General features: G+C 48.6%; 1 protein-coding gene across 1 annotated transcript in view; it reads right to left on the minus strand.

Annotated features, from left to right (window-relative positions):
* The window catches only part of AEBP1 (AE binding protein 1), a 97,882-nt gene that overhangs the window by 27,494 nt on the left and 44,988 nt on the right, over positions 1 to 25,400 (minus strand). The window contains exons 6-8 of the mRNA XM_082255086.1: positions 25,142 to 25,225; positions 2,959 to 3,042; positions 182 to 259 (exon numbers count right to left, since the gene is read on the minus strand). Of these exons, the coding sequence (XP_082111212.1) occupies positions 182 to 259; positions 2,959 to 3,042; positions 25,142 to 25,225 (246 nt within the window). The remainder of the gene's footprint in view (positions 1 to 181; positions 260 to 2,958; positions 3,043 to 25,141; positions 25,226 to 25,400) is intronic.

A 25,400-nucleotide genomic window follows, 5' to 3' on the forward strand; every position in this document is an offset into this window, starting at 1 on the left:
CTTGCACTTCATCCGGATGACGGGTCTCATCAGCACCAGGTCGGACTGATACACCTGAGCGGCTCTGTCTTTCTTATTACCCATGAGACCAGGTGGCATTGCTAGAGCACCTGAACGTCTGAAAGATCATTGTAGTCATCAGTCTAAAACATGTTTGTACACTAAGATGACTAATAATTACTTGATGAGTATTTCTCTTCATCTGTCCACTCTTCTTCCTCCTTTTCTTCTGGAGGTTTCAGGAATGTAGTGTAATCATCTGTACAGATAAACAGAAGACGTGTGGATAATACATGCGTGACTTCTGAATAAACCTTCATTAGTATGGGCCCAGTTACACCATTTTATTATGTCTGTCTTATCAAACAATACTCTGTTCTCTGACCCCTATACTTTAGTGCAATAATACAAATGCCCCATGGCTCATTTTATGGTTTTAATCTGTAGCTGAAGAAAGAACTTCATAATAAAAGCCATAAAATATATTAGAGAGCAAATGCATACTAATTACAAAGTAACTTAAAAGGTTTTGTGCTATTCAAAAAGCTAGTAGTGAAGTCACCCTATAAATATTATCACTATAACTCCTTATATAAACCTTAAACAATGAGTTTTGTTAAAATTATAGGCTGACGGGGTTGCCTAAATTTAAAAGAACATATGTTTGCAGTACTGTTCTGAATATACAAGGCTGCAAAGATTCTCAGTCTCCTCTCTTATTCCATAAATTGCTACTGACGATAGAGTGGTCCATGTCAAAATCTCAGATCTCAGGAAAGCATTATATTATCAAGTAGTGCTGCACTATAAAAACATATAATAACCTTTTATTTCAATAAATAAATATAAACATATTTCTGTGTTTAGTGAAAAAATCATATAAATCAAAAACACATTCTCAGTGGTCTCGAATATACAGTATAAAATGAATAAACTGAAAATGACATGTTTGCTATAGTCCATTAAACTGTGCTCCCAATTGTGCAATCTATTCCTTTTCAAATAAATCAATGTCCAAAAACCATATAGATGACAAATAACTCTACTGTGGTACTGAAAATGAACTGGATTGACGGAATGCATTGGGTTTTGTATGACACTTCCACTATCTGTGATGCACTCCTGCATCTTGTATGCTGTAGTGGGTGGGGTGGCATTCACAAATCCCTTTTTGATGCAGAATCTGGCTGCCAGGATGGGCACATTTTAATATGAATGTTCACTTAGGTCATGTCAAGGGTATGCCAGTATCTCCAATGTACCAACTAAGACCTCTAGCCAATATTTGAAGAAAAATGCAGGAGCTTTGCCTCTAGCTCACCCAGGCCCTGGGAGCCCACTGAGGATGCCACATATGCACAAGGGATCACACAACAGCAACAGATCTCTAGGGCAGCAATATGGGTGAAATCATCTGGCATGGAAATCCTCAAACCACCATACAATCTCCCTAGTAAATAACACAGCAGTGCCTCCCTAGTAAATAATGAAGGCTCCTGCCTTATCTACTAGGGAGATTGCATGGTGCATTGAGGTGGGCCCCCTGGGCCTGGATTACCTAGGACCAAAAATCTGTTGATCGGCATCTGATCAGCGCTCTCAGCCAATGACAGAGCACTGACCAGTGTGTTCTAGCGGGGGGTGGGGGTGGGGGTGGGGGGGTGGGCTGGGTGCAGTCCCCCTGTCAGAAAACAATAGCTAAGCAGGTGGGATCGCTGTGCTAACATGCAGTTACCGTATACGCATAGATGGGACAGTAGCTCTTCCCAAGCTATTAATTGTTTTTCCGTTAAGCCTGCTGGGTTGAAAAAAAAAAAATAGTAGGGTGAGGCAGCTTAATGAGATGCATTCTTTGGCATTAGGGCTAGGTAGTGGTGTGAAGGTTGTCCAACCAGCTGTCTTGTAATGTGTCCTGAACCAAACTGTACTGCCTAATTGCAGTGAAGGTTCAGCACTTAGTTGTGCTGTCTGGCATGGATACCCAGACCATGAGACTGATTTAACAGAATTATAAATATAAATATGTATTTATTATAAATTATAAATATCTTGGCAGGGACATCAATTTACATATATTTATTTAAATTCTTAAATAGGTGTCTGTCCAGAGTTTCCCTTCAAATCTTCATTCTATCTTGAATGTAAAGAATTCAAATGATCCTTGTCAAATAACAGGTTATCTGTGAAGAGCAACCCAATCCATGGACTCTCATTAGTGGATTCCACATTAGTGACAGCAAATTACACATTCATTGAAATGGTTGTAAATTGAAAAAAAAAATCTCACTGCCAGACCCTCTCTTTTTGCAGGCATCCTACACTGCGTAAGTGTTTGTGTCAAACAATACCTCTGAATACCTTTTTCCAGATGTGTTCTGGCCGGTCTTGTGATCTTCCTCCTCCAATCTAAGTGCTACAGCGGGAGGGGCCAAGATCCCCTCTGACGTCAGTCGGAGAGGTCACGTGGCTGCTGTGCTGTCCGCTTAGCTCCTCCCACCGTAGCCCTCAGATGGGGGAGAAGAACGTCTGGAGGTCACGTGACCGGCCAGAACAGATCTGAAAAAAGGTAATTAGAGGCATCGCTTTCCACAAACACTTACACAGCGTAGGATGGCTCCATAAAAGAGAGGTGCTGGCAGTGATATTTAATTAAGTTTACTTTAAGACTAATAGCGTCAGGAGGGGGCGAAGGCGGCTCACGCAGACACAGGAGCTGACAGGCAGGAAGGGGCAGAGAGAGAAGAGCAGCAGGATGATGGAAGCACGTCAACTGTCCACGGTAATCAGGGATCAGCAGCCATGATTACCGTAGTCAGTACACAGAGGGAGACACAGGGATAGGCAGGATCAAACGGGGGTTTTTTTACAACATAGAGAGGGACAGGTTAGACAGCACAAGCACTGTTCTTTTAAGGTTTTTTTAAAAAACACTTTATATTAATCAAAAATGGTACTTACAGTCATCATAATTAAATCCTGGCTTGGGATACGGGTATTCTGGAGCTGGTAGGGCTGTTGTGGTTTTCACAATTTCAGGCTTCTCTAATAAAGAAGAAAAAGTAAAAAATGTGCATTATTTTTCCCTTTATTTTATTTATAATTGAAAAGAACTGATATAACCACTGAAACTAAAAGTGATTATAGTTCACAATCACGTTATGAGCTTGAATAGGAATGTGAGTATTGGCAGGTTAACATTAAATCAGTACATCTTCAGTACTTCTGTTCAAGTTTTTGGACATCTTAACCACTTTACCACCGGAGGATTTTGCTGTCTTACGTCCAGGCCACTTTTTGCAAATCGGCGCTGTGCGAATTTAACTGACAATTGCGCGGTCGTGTGACGCCGTACCCAAACAAAATTTACGTCCTTTTTTTCCCACAAGCAGAGCTTTCTTTTGGTGGTATTTGATCACCAGTGCGATTTTTACTTTTTGCGCTATAAACAAAAAAAGAGCGTTTATTTTGAAAAAATAGCAATATTTTTAACATTTTTTTATATGAAATTCCCCCCCCCCCCCAAAAATTTAAAAATCAAATTTTTTTTTAATTTTTGGACAATTTGTTTTCTGCTACCTATGTTTGGTAAAAAAAATCACGATAAGCGTCTTTTGATTGGTTTGCGCAAAAGTTATTGCGTTTACTAACTAAGGGAAAGATTTCTGTCATTTTTGGTGTTTTTTTTTTAACGCGTAATGGCGGCGATCTGCGATTTTTTTTGCGGGACTGCGACATTGCGGCGGACAGATCGGACCCTTGACTGACATTTTTGACACTTTTGGGGGTACCAGTGACATTACTGCAGTAATCAGTGCTATATATATATATGCACTGTTACTGTAAAAATGACACTGGCAGGGAAGGGGTTAATTTTATTGGAGAGGGAGGGGTTAATGTATGCCTGGTGCTTACTAACGTGTGGGGGGGGGGAGGTGACTGAGTGAGTCAGTGACAGATCGGATGTTCAGCTATGCTGAACACTGCAATCTGTCACTCCTTGTCACTTAGGAGATCCGCCCGCTCTGTTTACACAAGCGTGCGGATCTCCTCACTCGATTCCCCGACGATCGGGGAAGAACGGCGGGGGCGGGCGATCGCCGCTGCTCCTCCCCTGGCCCGACTCCCGCTGTGACTGAAAATAGCGGGAGCGCGCCTCCGGCGGCGCACGAGCGCCGCCTACAGGGGGAGGAATCCAGCGACGTAGGTCTACGTCGCTGGACGATAACGAGCCACATTGCTGCAGTAGCAGCAATGTGAGCAGTGGGAAAGTGGTTAAAGTAGAATTGAAGTGTTTTTTTTTTAGTTTGTGTGTGGAAGCGTTAGAACATTTGTCAAGTTTTCATTACTTATAGTGTGTCCCAGCTGGGGGAATTTCAACTCAGCTCCTGTGTGGTCACCAGGATGTGAGAAAATCCCTGAACCTGGGTCACATTAGTAGTAAACACTTTTTATTGTAGAGTGGGGGGAAGTCCAAAACCTCTTTGGACAGGACATGTCTACAGTAATATTTTAAGAATATACAAAACAGGTAATACTCCCTACAATGCTGGAGTTGGAAAACATTGCCTACCCCTAGGAAATTTCTACTTCAAAAATGTAAGGTTCCAACACACATTAATACTACAATAAATCATGATCCTGCAACAGTCAGTGTCCCAGTCCTCGGATCTTCTGCGCTAGAAAGTAGGTGACTCTTTAGACTGTTTGAATAGAGGGTCCCCCAATGGCCACGGTCATTCCTCCTCCTTATAGGTGCTCTGAACTCTGCTACAGCATAAAGCCTTAGCAGAGGCGGCTCTCTAATTAGGCAAATTAGGCGGTCGCCGAAGGCCTCGCACTCACAGGGGCCTCGCGGCCGCCTAATGTGCCGAGTTACAGAGCCGCCTCTGAGGCTGGCAGCAGGGATCTCCCTGCCATTAGTACCATCCCCACTCCGAGTCCCGGCCAGTCTGAAACAGGAGAATCTGCTACGATTTGGGGCTGTGATCCGGAGCAGCTCACCGCAGAGTGGAAGCTCACTGACATCTCCTGATCACAGCCAAATACTGGAGCCGCAGCTCTGACACTTCTCCCTCACAGACCACAGACCACAGTCGGGGGAGGAGAGAGAGCTGCTTCTGCTCCTCCTCCCGACCTCTCCACCTGTGCTTGCCCCGCCCACACTCCCCGACAGTTTTCATCTCAGAAGAAGAGGTATGGGCGGAATGAATTTGCAGACCAGGAACAAGAAGAGGAAAGATGCCTGAATCCTGATCCCTCCATCCATCCCTTCCAGTGAGTACTGGAGGCACCCATCCTCCATCTCTTTCCATTCCTTTCTTTCTCCCTCCCCTCCTTTCTTTCTTTTCTGTCTGTCCATCTGTCCCCCTGTCTGTCCATTTGTCCCCCTGTCTGTCCCCCTGTCTGTCCATCTGTCCCCCTGTCTGTCCATCTGTCCCCCAGTCTGTCCCCCTGTCTGCCCATCTGTCCCCCTGTCTGCCCATCTGTCCCCCTGTCTGCCCATCTGTCCCCCTGTCTGCCCATCTGTCCCCCAGTCTGTCCATCTGTCCCCCAGTCTGCCCCCCTGTCTGCCCATCTGTCCCCCTGTCTGTCCATCTGTCCCCCTGTCTGCCCATCTGTCCCCCTGTCTGTCCATCTGTCCATCTGTCCCCCAGTCTGTCCATCTGTCCCCCAGTCTGTCCATCTGTCCCCCAGTCTGTCCATCTGTCCCCCAGTCTGCCCCCCTTTCTGTCCATCTGTCCCCCTGTCTGTCCATCTGTCCCCCTGTCTGCCCATCTGTCCCCCTGTCTGCCCATCTGTCCCCCAGTCTGCCCATCTGTCCCCCTGTCTGTCCATCTGTCCCCCTGTCTGCCCATCTGTCCCCCAGTCTGCCCATCTGTCCCCCAGTCTGCCCATCTGTCCCCCTGTCTGCCCATCTGTCCCCCTGTCTGTCCATCTGTCCCCCTGTCTGCCCATCTGTCCCCCTGTCTGCCCATCTGTCCCCCTGTCTGCCCATCTGTCCCCCAGTCTGTCCGTCTGTCCATCTGTCCCCCAGTCTGTCCGTCTGTCCATCTGTCCCCCAGTCTGTCCATCTGTCCCCCAGTCTGCCCATCTGTCCCCCTGTCTGCCCATCTGTCCCCCTGTCTGCCCATCTGTCCCCCAGTCTGTCCATCTGTCCCCCAGTCTGTCCATCTGTCCCCCAGTCTGTCCATCTGTCCCCCAGTCTGTCCATCTGTCCCCCAGTCTGTCCATCTGTCCCCCAGTCTGCCCCCCTGTCTGCCCATCTGTCCCCCTGTCTGTCCATCTGTCCCCCTGTCTGCCCATCTGTCCCCCTGTCTGCCCATCTGTCCCCCTGTCTGTCCATCTGTCCATCTGTCCCCCAGTCTGTCCATCTGTCCCCCAGTCTGTCCATCTGTCCCCCAGTCTGTCCATCTGTCCCCCAGTCTGTCCATCTGTCCCCCAGTCTGCCCCCCTTTCTGTCCATCTGTCCCCCTGTCTGTCCATCTGTCCCCCTGTCTGCCCATCTGTCCCCCTGTCTGTCCATCTGTCCCCCAGTCTGTCCATCTGTCCCCCAGTCTGTCCATCTGTCCCCCAGTCTGTCCATCTGTCCCCCAGTCTGTCCATCTGTCCCCCTGTCTGCCCATCTGTCCCCCTGTCTGCCCATCTGTCCCCCAGTCTGCCCGTCTGTCCATCTGTCCCCCAGTCTGTCCGTCTGTCCATCTGTCCCCCAGTCTGCCCATCTGTCCCCCAGTCTGCCCGTCTGTCCATCTGTCCCCCAGTCTGTCCGTCTGTCCATCTGTCCCCCAGTCTGTCCATCTGTCCCCCAGTCTGCCCATCTGTCCCCCAGTCTGCCCATCTGTCCCCCAGTCTGCCCATCTGTCCCCCAGTCTGCCCATCTGTCCCCCAGTCTGCCCATCTGTCCCCCAGTCTGTCCATCTGTCCCCCAGTCTGTCCATCTGTCCCCCAGTCTGTCCATCTGTCCCCCTGTCTGTCCATCTGTCCCCCTGTCTGCCCATCTGTCCCCCAGTCTGTCCGTCTGTCCATCTGTCCCCCAGTCTGTCCGTCTGTCCATCTGTCCCCCAGTCTGTCCATCTGTCCCCCAGTCTGCCCATCTGTCCCCCTGTCTGCCCATCTGTCCCCCTGTCTGCCCATCTGTCCCCCAGTCTGTCCATCTGTCCCCCAGTCTGCCCCCCTGTCTGCCCATCTGTCCCCCTGTCTGCCCATCTGTCCCCCTGTCTGTCCATCTGTCCATCTGTCCCCCTGTCTGTCCATCTGTCCCCCTGTCTGCCCATCTGTCCCCCAGTCTGTCCGTCTGTCCATCTGTCCCCCAGTCTGTCCGTCTGTCCATCTGTCCCCCAGTCTGTCCATCTGTCCCCCAGTCTGCCCATCTGTCCCCCTGTCTGCCCATCTGTCCCCCTGTCTGCCCATCTGTCCCCCAGTCTGTCCATCTGTCCCCCAGTCTGCCCCCCTGTCTGCCCATCTGTCCCCCTGTCTGTCCATCTGTCCATCTGTCCCCCAGTCTGTCCATCTGTCCCCCAGTCTGTCCATCTGTCCCCCAGTCTGTCCATCTGTCCCCCAGTCTGTCCATCTGTCCCCCAGTCTGCCCCCCTGTCTGCCCATCTGTCCCCCTGTCTGTCCATCTGTCCCCCTGTCTGCCCATCTGTCCCCCTGTCTGCCCATCTGTCCCCCTGTCTGCCCATCTGTCCCCCTGTCTGCCCATCTGCCCCCCTGTCTGTCCATCTGCCCCCCAGTCTGCCCATCTGTCCCCCTGTCTGCCCATCTGTCCCCCTGTCTGCCCATCTGTCCCCCTGTCTGCCCATCTGTCCCCCTGTCTGCCCATCTGTCCCCCTGTCTGCCCATCTGTCCCCCTGTCTGCCCATCTGTCCCCCAGTCTGTCCGTCTGTCCATCTGTCCCCCAGTCTGTCCATCTGTCCCCCAGTCTGCCCATCTGTCCCCCAGTCTGCCCATCTGTCCCCCAGTCTGCCCATCTGTCCCCCTGTCTGCCCATCTGTCCCCCTGTCTGCCCATCTGTCCCCCTGTCTGCCCATCTGTCCCCCAGTCTGCCCATCTGTCCCCCAGTCTGCCCATCTGTCCCCCAGTCTGCCCATCTGTCCCCCAGTCTGTCCATCTGCCCATCTGTCCCCCAGTCTGTCCATCTGTCCCCCAGTCTGTCCATCTGTTCCCCAGTCTGTCCATCTGTTCCCCAGTCTGTCCATCTGTCCCCCAGTCTGTCCATCTGTCCCCCTGTCTGTCCATCTGTCCCCCTGTCTGTCCATCTGTCCCCCTGTCTGTCCATCTGTCCCCCTGTCTGTCCATCTGTCCCCCAGTCTGTCCATCTGTCCCCCAGTCTGTCCATCTGTCCCCCAGTCTGTCCATCTGTCCCCCTGTCTGTCCATCTGCCCATCTGTCCCCCAGTCTGTCCATCTGTCCCCCAGTCTGTCCATCTGTCCCCCAGTCTGTCCATCTGTCCCCCAGTCTGCCCATCTGTCCCCCTGTCTGTCCATCTGTCCCCCAGTCTGTCCATCTGTCCCCCAGTCTGTCCATCTGTCCCCCAGTCTGTCCATCTGTCCCCCAGTCTGTCCATCTGTCCCCCAGTCTGTCCATCTGTCCCCCAGTCTGTCCATCTGTCCCCCTGTCTGTCCATCTGTCCCCCCAGTCTGTCCATCTGTCCCCCCAGTCTGTCCATCTGTCCCCCCAGTCTGCCCATCTGTCCATCTGTCCCCCAGTCTGCCCATCTGTCCCCCAGTCTGCCCATCTGTCCCCCAGTCTGTCCATCTGTCCCCCTGTCTGTCTGTCCATCTGTCCCCCAGTCTGTCCATCTGTCCCCCAGTCTGTCCATCTGTCCCCCAGTCTGTCCATCTGTCCCCCTGTCTGTCCATCTGTCCCCCAGTCTGCCCATCTGTCCCCCTGTCTGTCCACCTGTCCCCCTGTCAGTCTGTCCATCTGTCCCCCTGTCAGTCTGTCCATCTGTCCCCCTGTCAGTCTGTCCATCTGTCCCCCAGCCAGTCTGTCCATCTGTCCCCCAGCCAGTCTGTCCATCTGTCCCCCAGTCTGTCCATCTGTCCCCCAGTCTGTCCCCCTGTCTGTCCATCTGTCCCCCTGTCTGTCCATCTGTCCCCCTGTCTGTCCATCTGTCCCCCAGTCTGTCCATCTGTCCCCCAGTCTGTCCATCTGTCCCCCAGTCTGTCCATCTGTCCCCCAGTCTGTCCATCTGTCCCCCCAGTCTGTCCATCTGTCCCCCCAGTCTGCCCATCTGTCCCCCAGTCTGCCCATCTGTCCATCTGTCCCCCAGTCTGTCCATCTGTCCCCCAGTCTGTCCATCTGTCCCCCTGTCTGTCTGTCCATCTGTCCCCCAGTCTGTCCATCTGTCCCCCAGTCTGTCCATCTGTCCCCCAGTCTGTCCATCTGTCCCCCTGTCTGTCCATCTGTCCCCCTGTCTGACCCCCAGTCTGCCCCCCAGTCTGCCCATCTGTCCCCCCGTCTGCCCATCTGTCCCCCCGTCTGCCCATCTGTCCCCCTGTCTGTCCACCTGTCCCCCTGTCAGTCTGTCCATCTGTCCCCCTGTCAGTCTGTCCATCTGTCCCCCTGTCAGTCTGTCCATCTGTCCCCCAGCCAGTCTGTCCATCTGTCCCCCAGCCAGTCTGTCCATCTGTCCCCCAGTCTGTCCATCTGTCCCCCTGTCTGTCCATCTGTCCCCCAGTCTGTCCCCCTGTCTGTCCATCTGTCCCCCTGTCTGTCCATCTGTCCCCCTGTCTGTCCATCTGTCCCCCTGTCTGTCCATCTGTCCCCCTGTCTGTCCCCCTGTCTGTCCATCTGTCCCCCTGTCTGTCCATCTGTCCCCCTGTCTGTCCATCTGTCCCCCTGTCTGTCCATCTGTCCCCCTGTCTGTCTGTCTGTCTTTCCCCCTCATGCAAGCACAAATCCTTCTTTATTTCTATTACTATACAGACCAGGATCCCTCAGTTTCACTCCAGTTCTCCTCTACCCATCCCTCATCATTTACCCACTCCCCCCCCTTTTTACCCCCTCCTCTTTCTCTCCTACCCCATGGTTCCCAGTCCCATCCCTCTCCTATTCATCCCATGTGGTTTCCACAGTACACATCCCACCCACACAAGCAGCAGTAATAAGATGCTCGGCCTTGGGGTTCTTCCTTAACCTCTGCGAAGGGCGTGAGTGGGGCCTCATGTCTAAATTCTGCCTAAGGCCTCACAAAGCCTAGAGCCGCCTCTGAGCCTTAGCAAGTGCCCCAATAGGAAGGTATGTATAAATGGATTTTTGTAAAATCTTACCGTAAAATCCTTTTCTCTTAAGCTCATTGACAGACGCAGTCCTCTTGATTAATAACACATTGGGTTATACTGCCCTCTACAGGAGTAGGACACTAGACGGAAGGAAAACGTTCTGGCCACACCTTAGGGGCAGTCCCAGAGGGTATATCCTCTCTCTCTCTGCTACAGGAAGTCAGTTATGTCACAAAGCAGTGTTAGAGAATTTAACCCAACCCAACTCAAAAACAGAGGGGCGGGTACTGCGTCTGTCAATGAGCTTAAGAGAAAAGGATTTTACGGTAAGACTTTACAAAAATCAATTTTTCTCTGTCGCTCATTGACAGACGCAGTCCTCTTGATTAATAACACATTGGGACGTCCCAAAGCAGTGCCACAAATGAGGGGTGGGATAACAGAAATCAAAATCCAGAAGGCCCAACCGGAGCCAACCAGAAGCATCAAGGACTCATCGAACAAAAAGATGAGACCCAAGTGAAAAACCCAACAAACCCTCAAGGTAGACCAACGATCTCCTCAAATTGCGGCCTGCAGAACCTTGCGGCCAAAAGAGGCATCCGACGATGCCATCACATCAACTTTATAAAATTTTGTAAAGGTATGAACCGATGATCAAGTAGTCGCCTTGAAAACCTGGATCACTGACGCCTGATGGCGGAAGGCTCAGGAAACACTAAGCGCCCGAGTAGAGTGCGCCTTAACAGGGAACGGGGGATCCCGCCCCTTAATAGAATAAGCCTGTACCACCGTCTGTCTGATCCATCTAGAGATGGTCGCGGCAGAAACAGGCAACCCCTTTCTAGGGCCATCCGTGATCACAAAAAGTGAATCCGTTTTACGAAACGAGTTCGTAGTAGTCAAGTGTACCCTGATTGTCCGAACCACATTCAAGGAGTGTAATGCAAACTCCCAAGGATGGCTAGGCTTAGGACACAGGGAAGGTAACACAATATTCTCATTCAGATGAAACTCTGAAACCACTTTAGGAAGGAAGGATGGATTCGGACGAAGAACCACCTTATCCCTATGAACCACCAGATATGGGGAACGACAAGATAATGCGGCCAGTTCTGAAACCCTGCGTGCAGAAGTAATGGCCACCAAGAAGGTGTAAGATTCTGGTACCTCTGGTACCCTTAATTTCCATTTCCTTTCAATATGCGTCCCACCTTTCTAATTAGGTGGTACGCATACACCTTTAAGACGGATGACGTCATCGCCGAGCGCCGCTCTGAGCGGCTATTTCAACCGCCGGCGTTCTCTCTCACGTTGTTCGTTCTAACCGCCTGGTTAGTTCGCTCAAGCCGTCTGGGAAGCAGCCATACTTGATGTCACTCGCTCCTGTATCTCGCTACCTGAACTAGTTTCATTACTGATCCCGTATCTCGCTACCGGATCACTCTTGGCTTACTGCTTTCACTCTCTATCCCTGTGCCTGTGCCTGTGCTTATGTGCCTGTGTGTCTACATGCTTACAAGCTTGTCTCGCTGCCGGAACCTCCAGCTATTTGCTTTTACCTGGAACAGACCGGAACCTCGCTACTGATCCCTGTATCTCGCTACCGGATCACTCCCTCACTACTAGACCCCTCTACTACTAACCTTACTAGTGATAAGTACCCCACAGGGGAATCCTCCATAACCTAACTTACACTACCTACCTCTGCACATTAAGGACTGTTACTATCTATGCATACTAATTCTATCATCTGCACTGTTACATAGATTGCTAGCTCTTGAGTCTACTACCATCTATCCTTGCACTGGGTTAGCCTATCCTGTATTTGTCATCTGCTGTCCTTACCACCTGTTACCATACTCGATTACTAACCTATCTGCATTCTACCTAAATACCATCTAATACTCTCCTGAACATTTCTATCAAGTGCTTACCATCTCTGTCACTGTTCACACCTGTCCCTTCAGCACATCACCTTCATACTATCATATACATCCTATCACTCCAGGAACATCTTATTGAGTGTGTGTATATCTGTATGCTGAAGCTGACGGGCCCACAGTGATAAGTCTGGAGAGTTGGATCTGGTTATTCAACACATCTCTACATGACTACTGAGTGGAGATTCTGCAGCTGCAAATCCAGCCTACTACAAAAACGCAGGAGCGTTACAGAAGGCCACCTTCTGGGATAACGTAAGCAAGGGAATCTCCCTGATATCTTCAAAGGGAGGTTTCTGAAGAACCGACAACACTGGAAGAAGATTGCTAACGCTGAAACCTGACCCTTGATAGTGCTCAAGGACAGTTTCTGCTCAACCCCCTGTTGCCGAAAGGCCAAGATTCGGGTCACCGAATAAGTACGTGGAGGAAATCCAAGAGATTCACACTACGCAATATAAGACTTCCATGTGCTGGAAGTCGCTTTCCTTGCTTTAATTAGAGTAGGAATAACTGAAGCTGACAATCCCTTGTCCTTCAGTACCTGGGTCTCAATGGCCAGGCCATTAAGCCAGCGATTGTAAAGCAAGATGGAAGATCGGTCCCTGAGACCGCAGATCCTCCCTGAGAGGAAGTCTCCAAGGAGCGTCCGCGACTAGCCTCACCAAGTCGGCGTACCAGGCTCAACGAGGTCAGTTCGGAGTTACCAGGATAACTGGAATTCCCTCCACCTCTATCCTGCGAAGAAGTTCCCGCAGTAACTTGAGAGGATGGAAGGCATACCGTAGCTGATACTGCCCCCACGGGGCGATCAGCGCGTCTGCTGCGTCCGCTAGAGGATCGCGGGCGCGAGCTACATACCTCCGCACTTTCCTGTTGAGCCGAAACGCCAACAGATCCACATCTGGGGTGCCCCAATGAAGGGACAGCTAGTGAAATACCTCTGGATGAAGAGGCCATACCCCTTGATCCAGAATCTAACGGCTTAGATAATCTGCCTGCCGATTTCCCACCCCCGGAGTGAATACTGCGGAGAGAGCCGGAACAAACCGTTCCGTCCAACGAAAGATGCTGGTCATTTCGATGGCCACCAGGACACTCTAGGTGCCCCTTTGGTGATTGACATAAGCCACGACCGTGGCATTGTCCGATTGGATCCGAACCGGGCTGCCCTGGAGCTGCTCGGTCCAGTAAATCAGACAAAGTCTGATCGCTCTCAGTTCCGATACCTTTATTGGTAACCTGGATATTATCGGAAGGAATGACTTCCCCTGGTTGAGCATCGGAGACCGAAGCCACCAGACCAGAGACTCCCTGGTCCGCTCGCTCAACCGGATCCGATTGTCCAGAGAATCGAGATTCCGATTCCATTTGAGAAGAATCTCCTCTTGGAGAATTCGGGTATGAGACTGGGCGAACGATACTGCCTCTAAGGAGGCCACCATCAGTCCCCGCCAGTTGACGGACAGCAACATCCGAATCATTGACTGAACCTTCTGGAGTTTCTCCGCAAGGAGAAACACCTTGCCAAGGATCTATCCAAAATTAGGCCCAGATAGTTCAGTCTCCTGGTGGGAACCAGGGATGATCTTTGGGAAAAGCGAAGAAAACGCTGATGTCCTGCGAAGATGGGGATATGAAGATAGGCATCCTAAATGTCTATGGACGCCAGGAAATCCCCCTGATGCAGAGAGGCCACCACTGTTCGGATGGACTCCATCTTTCCCAAGTCCAGAGTTTGGACGCACCTTGCCCTCTTTCCTGGGCATTGTGAACAGGTTCGAATAGAACCCCTGAACACGTTCTATCCAAGGAACGGGAACTACCGCTCCCTGTAGCATACGAATGTTGGGAGGGAAGAATCGCACCGGTAGAAGTGATCGAATACTCGATCTTGTATCCCGACCGTATGACCTCTTGAACCCCTTTGTCCGGGATTCAGAAAAACCATGGATCTGGAACCCGGTGAAGACGTCCCCCCCACCCCAGGGATGGGTGGGGGCGCATCAGGCTGTCTTAGCAAGAGAGTGCTCTTGCCCCCCAGTGAGATCCTTTAGAATCTCACCCAAACAGGCAATCCCCTTGAAAAGGGGAGATTAGCCAACCCATTCTTGAAACTAAACCAATGGCAACCACTGGCCTAAAGGTTGACCCTATCAGGGAAAAAATGAAGCGGGATTCCGCTTTCACTCTTCGATCCACCGGATCCCTAAAGGACGGAGCGTGCTCCAACGGCATAACAGTGGCTTTATCTGGAAATCGGTGAGTCCACCACTGGTGGTACCGTCCATTTTTTAAGGAGGGATTCCTCAAACGGATAGCGCCTAGCCATGCATTTGGAAATAGCAGGGGTACGTTTCAGACGACCCTATTTGGGCAAAGGAAAATCCTTCGCCATTTTGGTAGGCTAACTAGTACCAAAAAGGAATTTCAGTCTCAGCTACCTCTGCCGGTGTAGCCTCAAGACTTAAGGTTTCCCGGACAGACACAACTAGTGCATCCACCAACGCTTCTTCTTGTGCTATGGCGGAGGCAAAAACGACCTCCTCACTGTCTGAGGAGACCGTACCTGAGACAGCAGCCCCAGAAGAGGGGACCTGCAACTGCAGTGACCAGCTCAGAATCCGTATCTGAAGTATCAAATGAAATAGGGGTAGGCGGGGGTCGCTTTCTTGACCACCGTCCCTGACAGGCCACCTCCACCCGGGATACCAAAGACTCCAAAACTGCTGATAATGCATCAATCCAAGTGGGGTACTGGAGGGTCCTGCGGTCACCTCGAGGGAATCAGGTGGGGATACATGTGTGGCAGGGTCCATGATTATACAAGACACTTTGCCAGCAACCAAAAAAATGATTGCAAAGAAAAAAACTTTTTTTTTTTGTAATCCCCCAGCGCAATAGCGCCCCTCAGTGTTACCTGCTTGGACCCCACAGAGAGAGAGAGACTCCAAGGCTCATCCACCTGATGCACAGAAGTTTCTCCCAGCACTGTCTGTTACAGACAGGAAGTCTGTGGCTCCTTTTCCCAGGTAAAGGAGGCGGCTCCGCCCCTTTACACGCCTTCCGGCGCCTCCCAATTACTCCTCGAGGTGTTTGGTCATCTCAAACATGGCCGCCCCATGCTGGAGACACAAGGCTACGCCAAGATAGCGGCCCCGCACGACCTGGGAGAAAATGGCGGCGGCCTGTGGAGGATGGCAGCGGCTTGTGGCAAGATAGTAGCGGCCTGCGGGAGGTAGTCACCGGCCTGTGCGGCCTGCGGGAGGTGTACAGCCTGTGGAAGGATGGCGGCCTGCGGGAGGATGGCGGCCTGCGGATGGCGGTAGTCCAGGCACAGGCATCGACCTGTATTGCAACCTTTCAGGTAGGATGCTATCACCCTTATACATGGCCATCATCACAGTAATGCCCCACTGACTTCAGTCATGGTCCCTTAACAGTGCTCACTCATACAGTGACTTTAGATAATCAGCTCCCAAACCAAGCCTCCTGGTTTCTTATTCACAAAATCACACTCAATTGGGGGATCTGTGTCACCTGTTATAGGATAGAGGGGGACCCAGAAACATGAGCGTCCGACCATCCCAGGGAGGGGCCCGCGTCCACCAACAAACCCGACAGGGGGAGAGGGGGAACATTTTACTCACCATACCGGAACCAGGCGGGCGCCAACTCCTGACAGAACCCCGCTCCACTGAGGTGGGGGGGCTGTCGACCAATGCGGACCCCGTGACTCAGTTTCCAACTGGTCGTCGGCGTCCAGGCGAGATGTTTAACTCGCAGGGTCAGTCCCCGTCCAGTGGGACTATGTCGCGGCTGACCCAGCGCGGAGCTAGGGCCTGCACGCGCTCGCAGGCTGACTGGGGTGACCACTGGATCTCAACATCCAGCCCGTCGCCCAGTTTCAGAGTACTTGCTTGAAGATCTCACAGGAACACTGGAGAAAAAAGCTGCCTAATAAAAAGTTTTTCTAAAAAAAAATCCTGCTAGGACCAAAGATCCCAGCAAGGAACTTAGGTCCTTACTCCTAACTAGACAGAAAAAATTGACTTCCTGTAGCAGAGAGAGAGAGGATATACCCTCTGGGACTGCCCCTAAGGTGTGGCCAGAACGTTTTCCTTCCGTCTAGTGTCCTACTCCTGTAGAGGGCAGTATAACCCAATGTGTTATTAATCAAGAGGACTGCGTCTGTCAATGAGCGACAGAGAAAAACCTTTACACCTTTTTTAGGTGTCAGCTCTATGGGGATACAGACAGAATTTGAGATTTTACTGAAAAAATCTTATCAATGGGGACACAGAAATGTTTTACAACCAGATAGAATCTAATGCTTCCCACTCTATCCAAAACTAATAAAAAAGATTGTGGCTGGAGATAAGCTTGACATGTTCAGATTGCTCCATGAGCGCAATTGTTATGGATCTCTTTATTAAGTCTGTTTCCAAGGTATGGGGGTGGGAATAAAGTTTGATGCAATGAGACTAGCTTTATGGAATGCCTAGCCACTTCAAAATCAGACATGAAACAGTTGTGTTTCCCACAAAATACTGTACAAATATGACATAGATGTAATTGAACTTAAGCAGAGCTTTTTCCCCACATAAGATATCAACTGAAAACTTCAAAGTAACCATTTATAAGCCCAAAATACGCTTCCCTGAAGTTAATTTGGATGGATAACAAAACTGCTGTATCATCGTACACCACTGGGTAATGAACCCACAACAGACAGGATGTGGATACTGCAATAACACTCGCCATATCTTTACATACCATGGTTTACATACCATGGGTACAGGAAGTCACTGAGATTCATCACCCCATACTCACACGGGTGTCCATCCCTCTAATTTCCTGAACTGTAAAGAGCCTTCTGCCTTTTCTCAACATTTCCAGCACCCTCTTCCACCTACTGTTCTGCAGAATTAACATACAAATGCCCAGAGGTAGTCAAAAGAGGGAAGATAATGAAGGAAACCATGATTTGCAAATATTGTTCCTTGCTGCGATTTGCAAATATTGTTCCTTGCTGCTGTCCTAGTCTGTGGGTACATTATGGTAAATACAGCCCTGATTCCAACATGCTTTCTAGCCAATGACTGCAGAGTAACAGAGTGACTACCTAAAGTGTATGCCCAGCATCAACCTTTTTCTTCTGAGAGTGAGAGGAAATGTCCATATCATAGTGTGACCAGATGTTACTGAGGACACTGTCCCCAGCAGGGGCGGCACCAGGTGGATGCTTGGGTGTGCTATTTAACACCCCTAAAAATTCTTTAAGCACCCTCACGATTCAGATGCCACTGCTTGAATATATAACAATTTTTTATTTTTTTTTGTACTGCACATACTCTATTGATGCCAAAAGGCTGGGGTCTCTTTTTTTCCTGTGGAGGAAGACAGCTGCTCCGGCCGCATAGGCTGATAATTTTTAGTTAGGGTCATGTACCTGTCAGATCAGTTCCAGTTTGGGGTTTGAACCCAGGCCTCTGGTGGGGAAGTACACAGACCTAGCCATTCAGCCTTTGGAAGGACTTGGTTTCTATTGCAGGTTTTTTGTACTGTACTGTGCAACTCTTCTTATGGACACTTTAGTTCCACCTGCCAACCAGCTGTAGAAGATCTGCAATTATCTCAGGCTTTAATTACCGGACACTTCCTGTGCTCTGGGCCTGTGTGTTGGGTTAGTTCCTGTGTGTTGGGTTAGTGTTGGCTGTGTGAGCGGCCGCTGTGTTATATGTTGGATTTTCACCATGACTCACCGTTCTTCTGCCTGCCGATTTTGTACCTTGCTGCCGTTCACGTCTTGACTTCTGCCTGCCTCCCTAATACTCTTCCAGTTCCCGACTTTGTACCTCGTGTCTAGATCTCAGCCTGCCTAACCACGTCTTTTTAGGTCTAACATTTTTGTTTACTCAAAACTCTGCTCCCGCAGCAGCTCCAGCGGTGGACCGTCTATGTGTCCTACCCACGTCCAGTGCAGGGTAGTAAATCAGCTTTTCCAATCCCCTAGACCAAAATGAGCAATTAACCACTTGCCGACCGTACACATACTGTGGCAGGGGGGCCGCTCTGTGCCGAATCACGTACCTAGTACTTAATCGAGCACTTCCGGGTCTGGGGCACGCATGTGAGCAGGAACATGAATCAATGCCTTCCCCTAGTAAAAAGCACCATCCACACATTGCACAAACACTGGATAGGCACACAGTTAGTTAACTCTTTTGATTGCCACTGATGTTTAACCTTTTTCCCAGCCAGTGTCATTAGTACAGTGACAGTGCATATTTTTATCACTGATCACTGTATTAGTGTCACTGGTCCCCAAAAAGTGTCAGTTAGTGTCCCAGTTGTCTGCTGCAATATTTCAGTCCCACTGAAGGTCACTAATCACGGCCATTACTAGTAAAAAAATTAAATAAATAAAAATATCCCATAGTTTGTATCCGCTATGACTTTTGCCCAAATCAATCAATATACGCTTATGGGGATTTTTTTTTTACCAAAAATTATGTTACAGACCTAAAACGATAAAGAAATTTGATTTTTTTATTTATGTATTTTTTTTATTGGATATGTTTTTATAGCAGAAATTAAAAAATATATATATATTTTTTTTTCAAAATTGTTAGTCTTTTTTTGTTTATAGCGCAAACAATTTAAACCACAGTGGCGATCAAATACCACCAAAAGAAAGCAGTTTTTGTTAAGAAAAAGGCATACATTTTATTTGCGTACAATGTCGCACGACAGTGCAATTGTCAGTTAAAAAACGCAGTGCCGTGTCGTAAAAAATGGCCTGGTCATGAAGGAAGTAAATCTTCCAGAGGGCAAGTGGTTAATGCTTGTAGTACTGGGGCAACCCCATGCAAAGGAGAATTTTTACTTTCCCTGAAGTTCAGCTTTAATACTTCTGAACTTGGGAGTCTGCGCTTCTGATGGGCCGTTGCACATTTATGGAAGGCCAGGCCACTTCCTTACAATTGTTCCTGTCAGTCCATTGATTTGTATAAATGTTGGTACGCTCATAGTTAGAACAAGAACCCGACTTCCAGGAGCAGCCTGACATCAATGTGCAGCTTACATATATTTGTTAAATATTTGCCACTGAGACTTTGTTTGTCTCATAACTTTGGAAGCAGACTTTTAACTGGGACTTTCTTCTTCTGATGTTTCCTCTGGGCAGCACCTCATTTCCCTCTTTTTGTTCTTCAGACCTGTTTTTCATTTTAACCATGCAAACATTGGTTACATAAGTAAATCTGGGCCAACGTACTTCATGTGCCAGGGCTGACTTCCAGGCTCACATTAAATTTAGCTGACATGTAATTTGGTGATTTGCACAAATTGCTGTAAACAATTACAAAACTCTCTAGGCCTACAAGATCTTAAAACTGAACAGTAGAGGCAGAGGCGTAACTAGAACCTTCAGGGTCCCGGTGCAAGAAATGAAGGGCCCCCCGGACCCCTGGCCGGGGCCCTTCCCTTCAAACCTGGGGCTCTTCCCACTGATCCTGGGGCCCTTTACTCTTGTTGCGGGGCCCTTTATTACGGTCCCGCAGTGGGACCCTTTCACAAGTTCTGCAGTGGGCCCCCTTCCTGCCATCTTGGGGCCTCCCCACAGTGCTGAAATGCCAGGGCCCGGTTGCAAGTGTGACCTTTGCGATCCTGGAAGTTCACCCACTGGTGTCAGTCGTTTTTATTTTTTGGTATTTTATTTGTATTTTTTAGCATCATATTTTATTTTTATACAATGTCACTGACTATGACTTCCATTCAGAAAAGGAAGGAACTGGTAAATTACATATTTACCGACCTCTTCCTGGTTCTCTATTGTGACACATCCCCTGAAGCAGCCGGTAGGAGAGGGGAGGGAGCACAGGGGGACAGGGGGGGGGGGGACCAGGGGAGCACACAGGGGCCCAGAGACTGCAGAACACAAGTGAACTGGATAGGAGGAGTGGCAGGGAAAGCATACAGAGGAACCAATCTCCTCCATTTTCCTCCTGCAGCTACAGGAGGAAAAAGGAGGACAGTGATTTTTCTACATGTGCCCCCACCGCCCCTCATATCCAGGTGTACAGGGGAGCCACACAGGCCCCCTGGAGCATGGGGACCGGTTGCAATTGCAACCCCTGTAGTTACACCCCTGAGTAGAGGGGAAGGGGGGCAAACTAATAATCATGGGACCTTGTAGACTTTGTTTATACAGTCTCAGTAAAATCCAAAAGAAACCTGCAATCCTCATAGTACTTGACTTTTAAATAACTGGTGGGTGCTTGAGGTGATTGCTACAGATAGTGCCAAAACCAGATACGAAGATACAAAAGTTACCAGAAATGCATTTACTATATTTATTGTGAAGACACCAACATATAAGCTATAAGAAACCAACATTTCAAGGCCTTGCAGGGTCCTTTTCTTTAGGCAACCTAATGACCAACTATGTCAAATTGAGGTAAGAACCCTGTGTGGCCCCAAAATGTCCTTTTTATAATGACTTATGTGACACTGTTCACAATAGTGAAATACATTTATTTTTAGTACTTATGATTTTCAGTCTTATCTTCAGTGGACTATATATTAAAAAAGCACAGTTCATTCACTGCATCAGGATGCCCACCCCCACACAAAATAACCTCCTTATAGTGTAAAACCTGTGGGGAAAAAAGTTAGAAAACATACTTACCCTACCCCTGGATTCTACCTACAGCATCTTGGCGAGGGTGATGCCACAATCCATCCAGTGAGATCCTGGGGATGATGAGGATCCCAAATCTTTAGGTTCTCTAAAGAGTTACAGGTTCTCTTTACTGTTATCTCACTACACAGATTTATACCAGGGCCGTAACTACAGGAGTCACAATTGCGATCCAGCACCAGGTGGCTCCCTTGTACACCTAGATAGAAGGGGCAGCTGGGGCAGAATATAGAGGAAACAATCCCCTCCATTTTCCCCCTGCTGCCGCTGAAAGTCTGTTTCTCCTCCTCTCCCTCCCGCAGGCATTCAGTGGCTGCAGGAGGAAAATGGAGAGGATCGGTTCCTCTTCATGCTACCCCTGCCACCACTCCTATTGATTTCCTGGGCCCCTGTGTACTCTCCTGCCCCCCCTCCCCCACAGCTCTGCCGACTTCCCCCCTCCCCTCTCTTACTGGCTGCTGAGGGGAATGCTTTCAGGATGGAGAGCAGAGAAGGGGTCGGTAAGTTTTTCATTTAAGGGCCCCTTCCTTTTCTGAATGGACAGAGCCAGTAATCAGTGCCTATCAATCATGTGTTCATTCATACCTGAAGAATAATAAGCTGTGTTTACTATGCTTCAGTATGTGAATGAATGGGAAGCTATTCCTGTCCATTCATTCTGTGCAGCTGAGGCTGCAGAGATGGAGATTGAGGGCCGTGTCCTTTCTCTGTCTCAAAGGTGAAACATGTTTAGACCCCTGATATTTCACCCAAGGCCCCCCAATGGGGCTCCTAAAAAAAATTGTAATAAATAATAAAAAATAAAATTGTAAAAAATCAAATAAAATGGTAACAAAAATAAAAAAAACTACAGTGGCGGAGTTACCAGGGTTGCAAAAGTCGCACTTGCAACCAGGTCCTGGCATTCTGCCACCGTGGGGGGGGGGGCATGATTGCAGGGAGGGGGCTCGCTGCATATCATGTGAAAGGGTTTTTCTGCAGAACCAAAGTATAGGGTCCCAGGATCAGTGGGAAGAGCCCTGGCCAGTAGTCAGGGCCCAGGGGGGGTCCTTGGTTTCTTGCACCATGGACCTGAAGATTCTAGTTACACCAATGATTTGTACCATCGAAAAAGCTAACTTATAAGAATATTTATAAAATTTTAGTAGATGTACCTGAACAATAGATTCATCTTATCAGGATATTTGATTTTCTTAAAAAATAAGTAAGCAATAGCAGCAATTCGACTGTACTGAGCCCCTATTCAGCTGGGCTCCCTACAAACTGCATGGCCTGCTATGTTTGTAGTCATTTTTGTTGAATATGTTTAGATTTTGCATCCAGAGACAGCCCAGCCTCAGACATGCTTTGAGGAGTGGAAAGTCTTTCTAAGTTATGAGTTAAGGGGTTTATTTTGGCAAGTGGAAATGGAATAAAAAGTAATATGTGTGAATGGGAGTGATGACATATAGCTGTCCAGCTAACACCCTTGTAAACAAATGTTTCACATGTTACTCAAAATACTCTAACATTCTGTAAAGACATTTAATAATCTTTATCAACTCCATCATAATAAGTAGAAGCAGCCAGCATCTCGGTTATATTTCTCTTGGCTGTATCTCTGCATTGTGGGGTGGAAAGTCCCTTAACTTCTCCGCAGCCAGGTCATACTGTTTTAGAGGAGGGAATGCTAATTTTAGCCATTCACATTTTTGGGCCCGTTTTACTAAGTGTAGCTTCTGTACAGACATTTACTATGCTATATGCTCATTTACATCAGCTTTGTCCTCTGAAGACCAATCCGTAATGAATGTCTCTATCAGAGGGCATTTGACGGGTGGTTGGGAGGCATTATGTCATCTCCTCACCACTTGTTTTAACCCCTGGAAGTCCACACCACCAAGCTGCAAAGCTGGGCATTTGCAGCACTGCCCTGTTCACCTAAATGGGTCACGTTCAGCAGGCGGTACTGCACACCAAACATGGCAGGGTGTATAAGTCTTGCCATACTGTGAAGAACCCAAACATTGCACCCAAAACTTCCCAGTGGACAGGAACAGATGGGAATTATGTCAGGGACATCTTGCTGCTTTAGTATTCCACACATATTGTAAGCCATTGACTTGCCCATGCACACTGCATTCCACCTAAAAATAAAATTCCACTTTTAGGAAGACTAATGCTCTCGTTTAAAATGGGTAAACTTGCTATTTCACACTCTAGGTTGTAAGCCTTAGATCCATTCTCACCGGAGATCGTATTGTCTTGCCGTAGTTCTTGTGAGTAATGTAGAAACCTTTTCTCGGTATGAATCTTTATTAGCAGTTCTCAGAGTGAATTATGAGGGCAGACAGTGGTCCTCCTTGTAAGTAACCCTTTATTGAGAAAGTATGAAGGCTGCCATTGCACGAGTTCCCTGGCTCTCATGTTGATCACACAGATTCGTCAGCAATGGTTTGAGAAGAAGCCTGGCTGTACACCGTATTACCCGTCTTTCAATAATATTTATTGATCCAGACATATAGACCAAATAAACCCTACCTGGATCCTCCCACTCTGAAGTGTTTATCCCACCTTAGTGGATAATTGAGCTCTACGATTAGGCCCAAAAGGCGCGCAAACCACATCAGCGTGGAAGGCTCTAGCTGGGGGTTTCTTAAAGCTGCCATGCATGACTCAGTTTTCTCTTGTTCAGCCTGTGACTGCCTGAAAACGATGGCATGGGCGAACAGTGACTACATCTGATACGATACATTATCCTTTCACTCAATATTATTCCATTAGGCTCAGATCTTTTTCAAATCGAATTCTGCACCAATGCTTGCAGGGCCTACTTAATCGTCCAGAATTTGAATTGTCTATAGGGACCCTTGGTCTGTTTATCTAGATCAGGGGTGGGGAACCTACGGCCCACGGGCCATATGCGGCCCCCGAAGCCATCTGATCCGGCCCTGCCATTGGGCTGCCTCCGGAGGGGAAGGGGAGGGGGAACGCCTCCTGATTACACACAGAGCGGGTTCCTCTGCTTACCCGGTGCGGCTGCTGTCATACAAAGTCATCACGCCTCCTACCTATGATAGACAGCACAGTGGTGACGTCTATCACTGGAGTCGTCCAGGAGGTGTGACTTCGTATGAGAGCGTCCGTGCCGGGTAAGTAGAAGAACCCTGCTCTGTGTGTAATCAGGAGGCGCTCTAATCCCCATGCGCTCTGCATTGATTGGGGGCACTAATCACTCTGCATTGATGGGGGCACTCATCCCTCTGCAGTGATGGGGGGCACTAATCCCTCTGTATTGATGGGGGCACTAATCACTCTGTATTAAGAAGGGGAAACCTGGAAAACCAGTTGCCAGTAGCAACATCATCAATACCAGCTAACATCACACACCTCACCAAAGAGAAGCAGTTGCAGCCATCACATTAGGGGTGAGATAATTAAATGTTTGACCAAATATAATAGGCACATTTTTAAGTTGATAATTTTGTACGGCCCCCGAATGATTTTAAAAATACCCAAATGGCCCTCGGCAGAAAAAAGGTTCCCCACCCCTGATCTAGATCAATACATGTTATAGAAATACTGGTAATGCAATTGGCAGCCAGGCTTCTCTTTAATGTATTTTGTAATTTGAGAATCTGGGTTAGCCCTACAGTGACATTAGCACCCGGGTTGCTCTTGATGTGCTGTGTTTTAGCAGATCCACTGAGGTTTGTGAGGTCTGACTGTAGTTTAGAGATTAAAATGAGTGGTTGTTAGAATTGTTCTAGACCGTCTGGAGCATTTTGGCCCTATAGAACGACTGAAATTGCACAACATGAGCTTTTTACTAGAGTTCTATGAGTGTTTTGTTGCTTGTTTTCCAGCTAAACAGCAGCTCCCCAACGCCAATTTCATCCCCCTATTGCTTACTAATCACAGGTGGTCTCCCAATTAGCACAGGCGACATTCAGAGAAAACGGCCCATTTATGCAATGAATGCAAAGTATTCTCTGATTTGATGAGGTGGAGATTGTGATGCCATTGCTTTGCGCCCCACTTCGTCCAATCAGAATAAGTTTTGCATTCATTAAGAAAATACAAAGTGTTCCTTGAATGGTGCCAGTGCATCTTTAAGAAGGTAAATCTTGGCCTTGGCATATTTATCACTGTGATTTGGTAAAAGTAAAGCAAAAAAAAAACAATTCTGTATGTCTCAGTTATAGAGTAATACTGAGCATTAAGACTGTAATAGTGTAGGATTCGGATCACTACAGCTGTTACCAGCTACACAAAGAGGAAATGGTACTCACTGGGTGTAGGTTTTACATATACAACTGGACGATCAGGTTTATGTTCTGGCACTTTAGGCTTCTTTGGATATTTGCTGTAGCCATCTGCATAGGAAAACGATAGCATATAAGGAAATTAATTGTAAAAAAATAATGGAATCAAATGGAAGAAAAAGTGATAAAATATAGCAAAGTGAAATGAAAGAAATGTATTTCACCTGAAAGCAACCAGAATAATGGCCACAACTGTAACACAACTATGTTACCCTTTATAAAGCTA

This window comes from Pelophylax lessonae (assembly GCF_965119305.1).
Source record: "Pelophylax lessonae genome assembly, chromosome: 4".
NCBI classification, from domain to species: domain Eukaryota; kingdom Metazoa; phylum Chordata; class Amphibia; order Anura; family Ranidae; genus Pelophylax; species Pelophylax lessonae.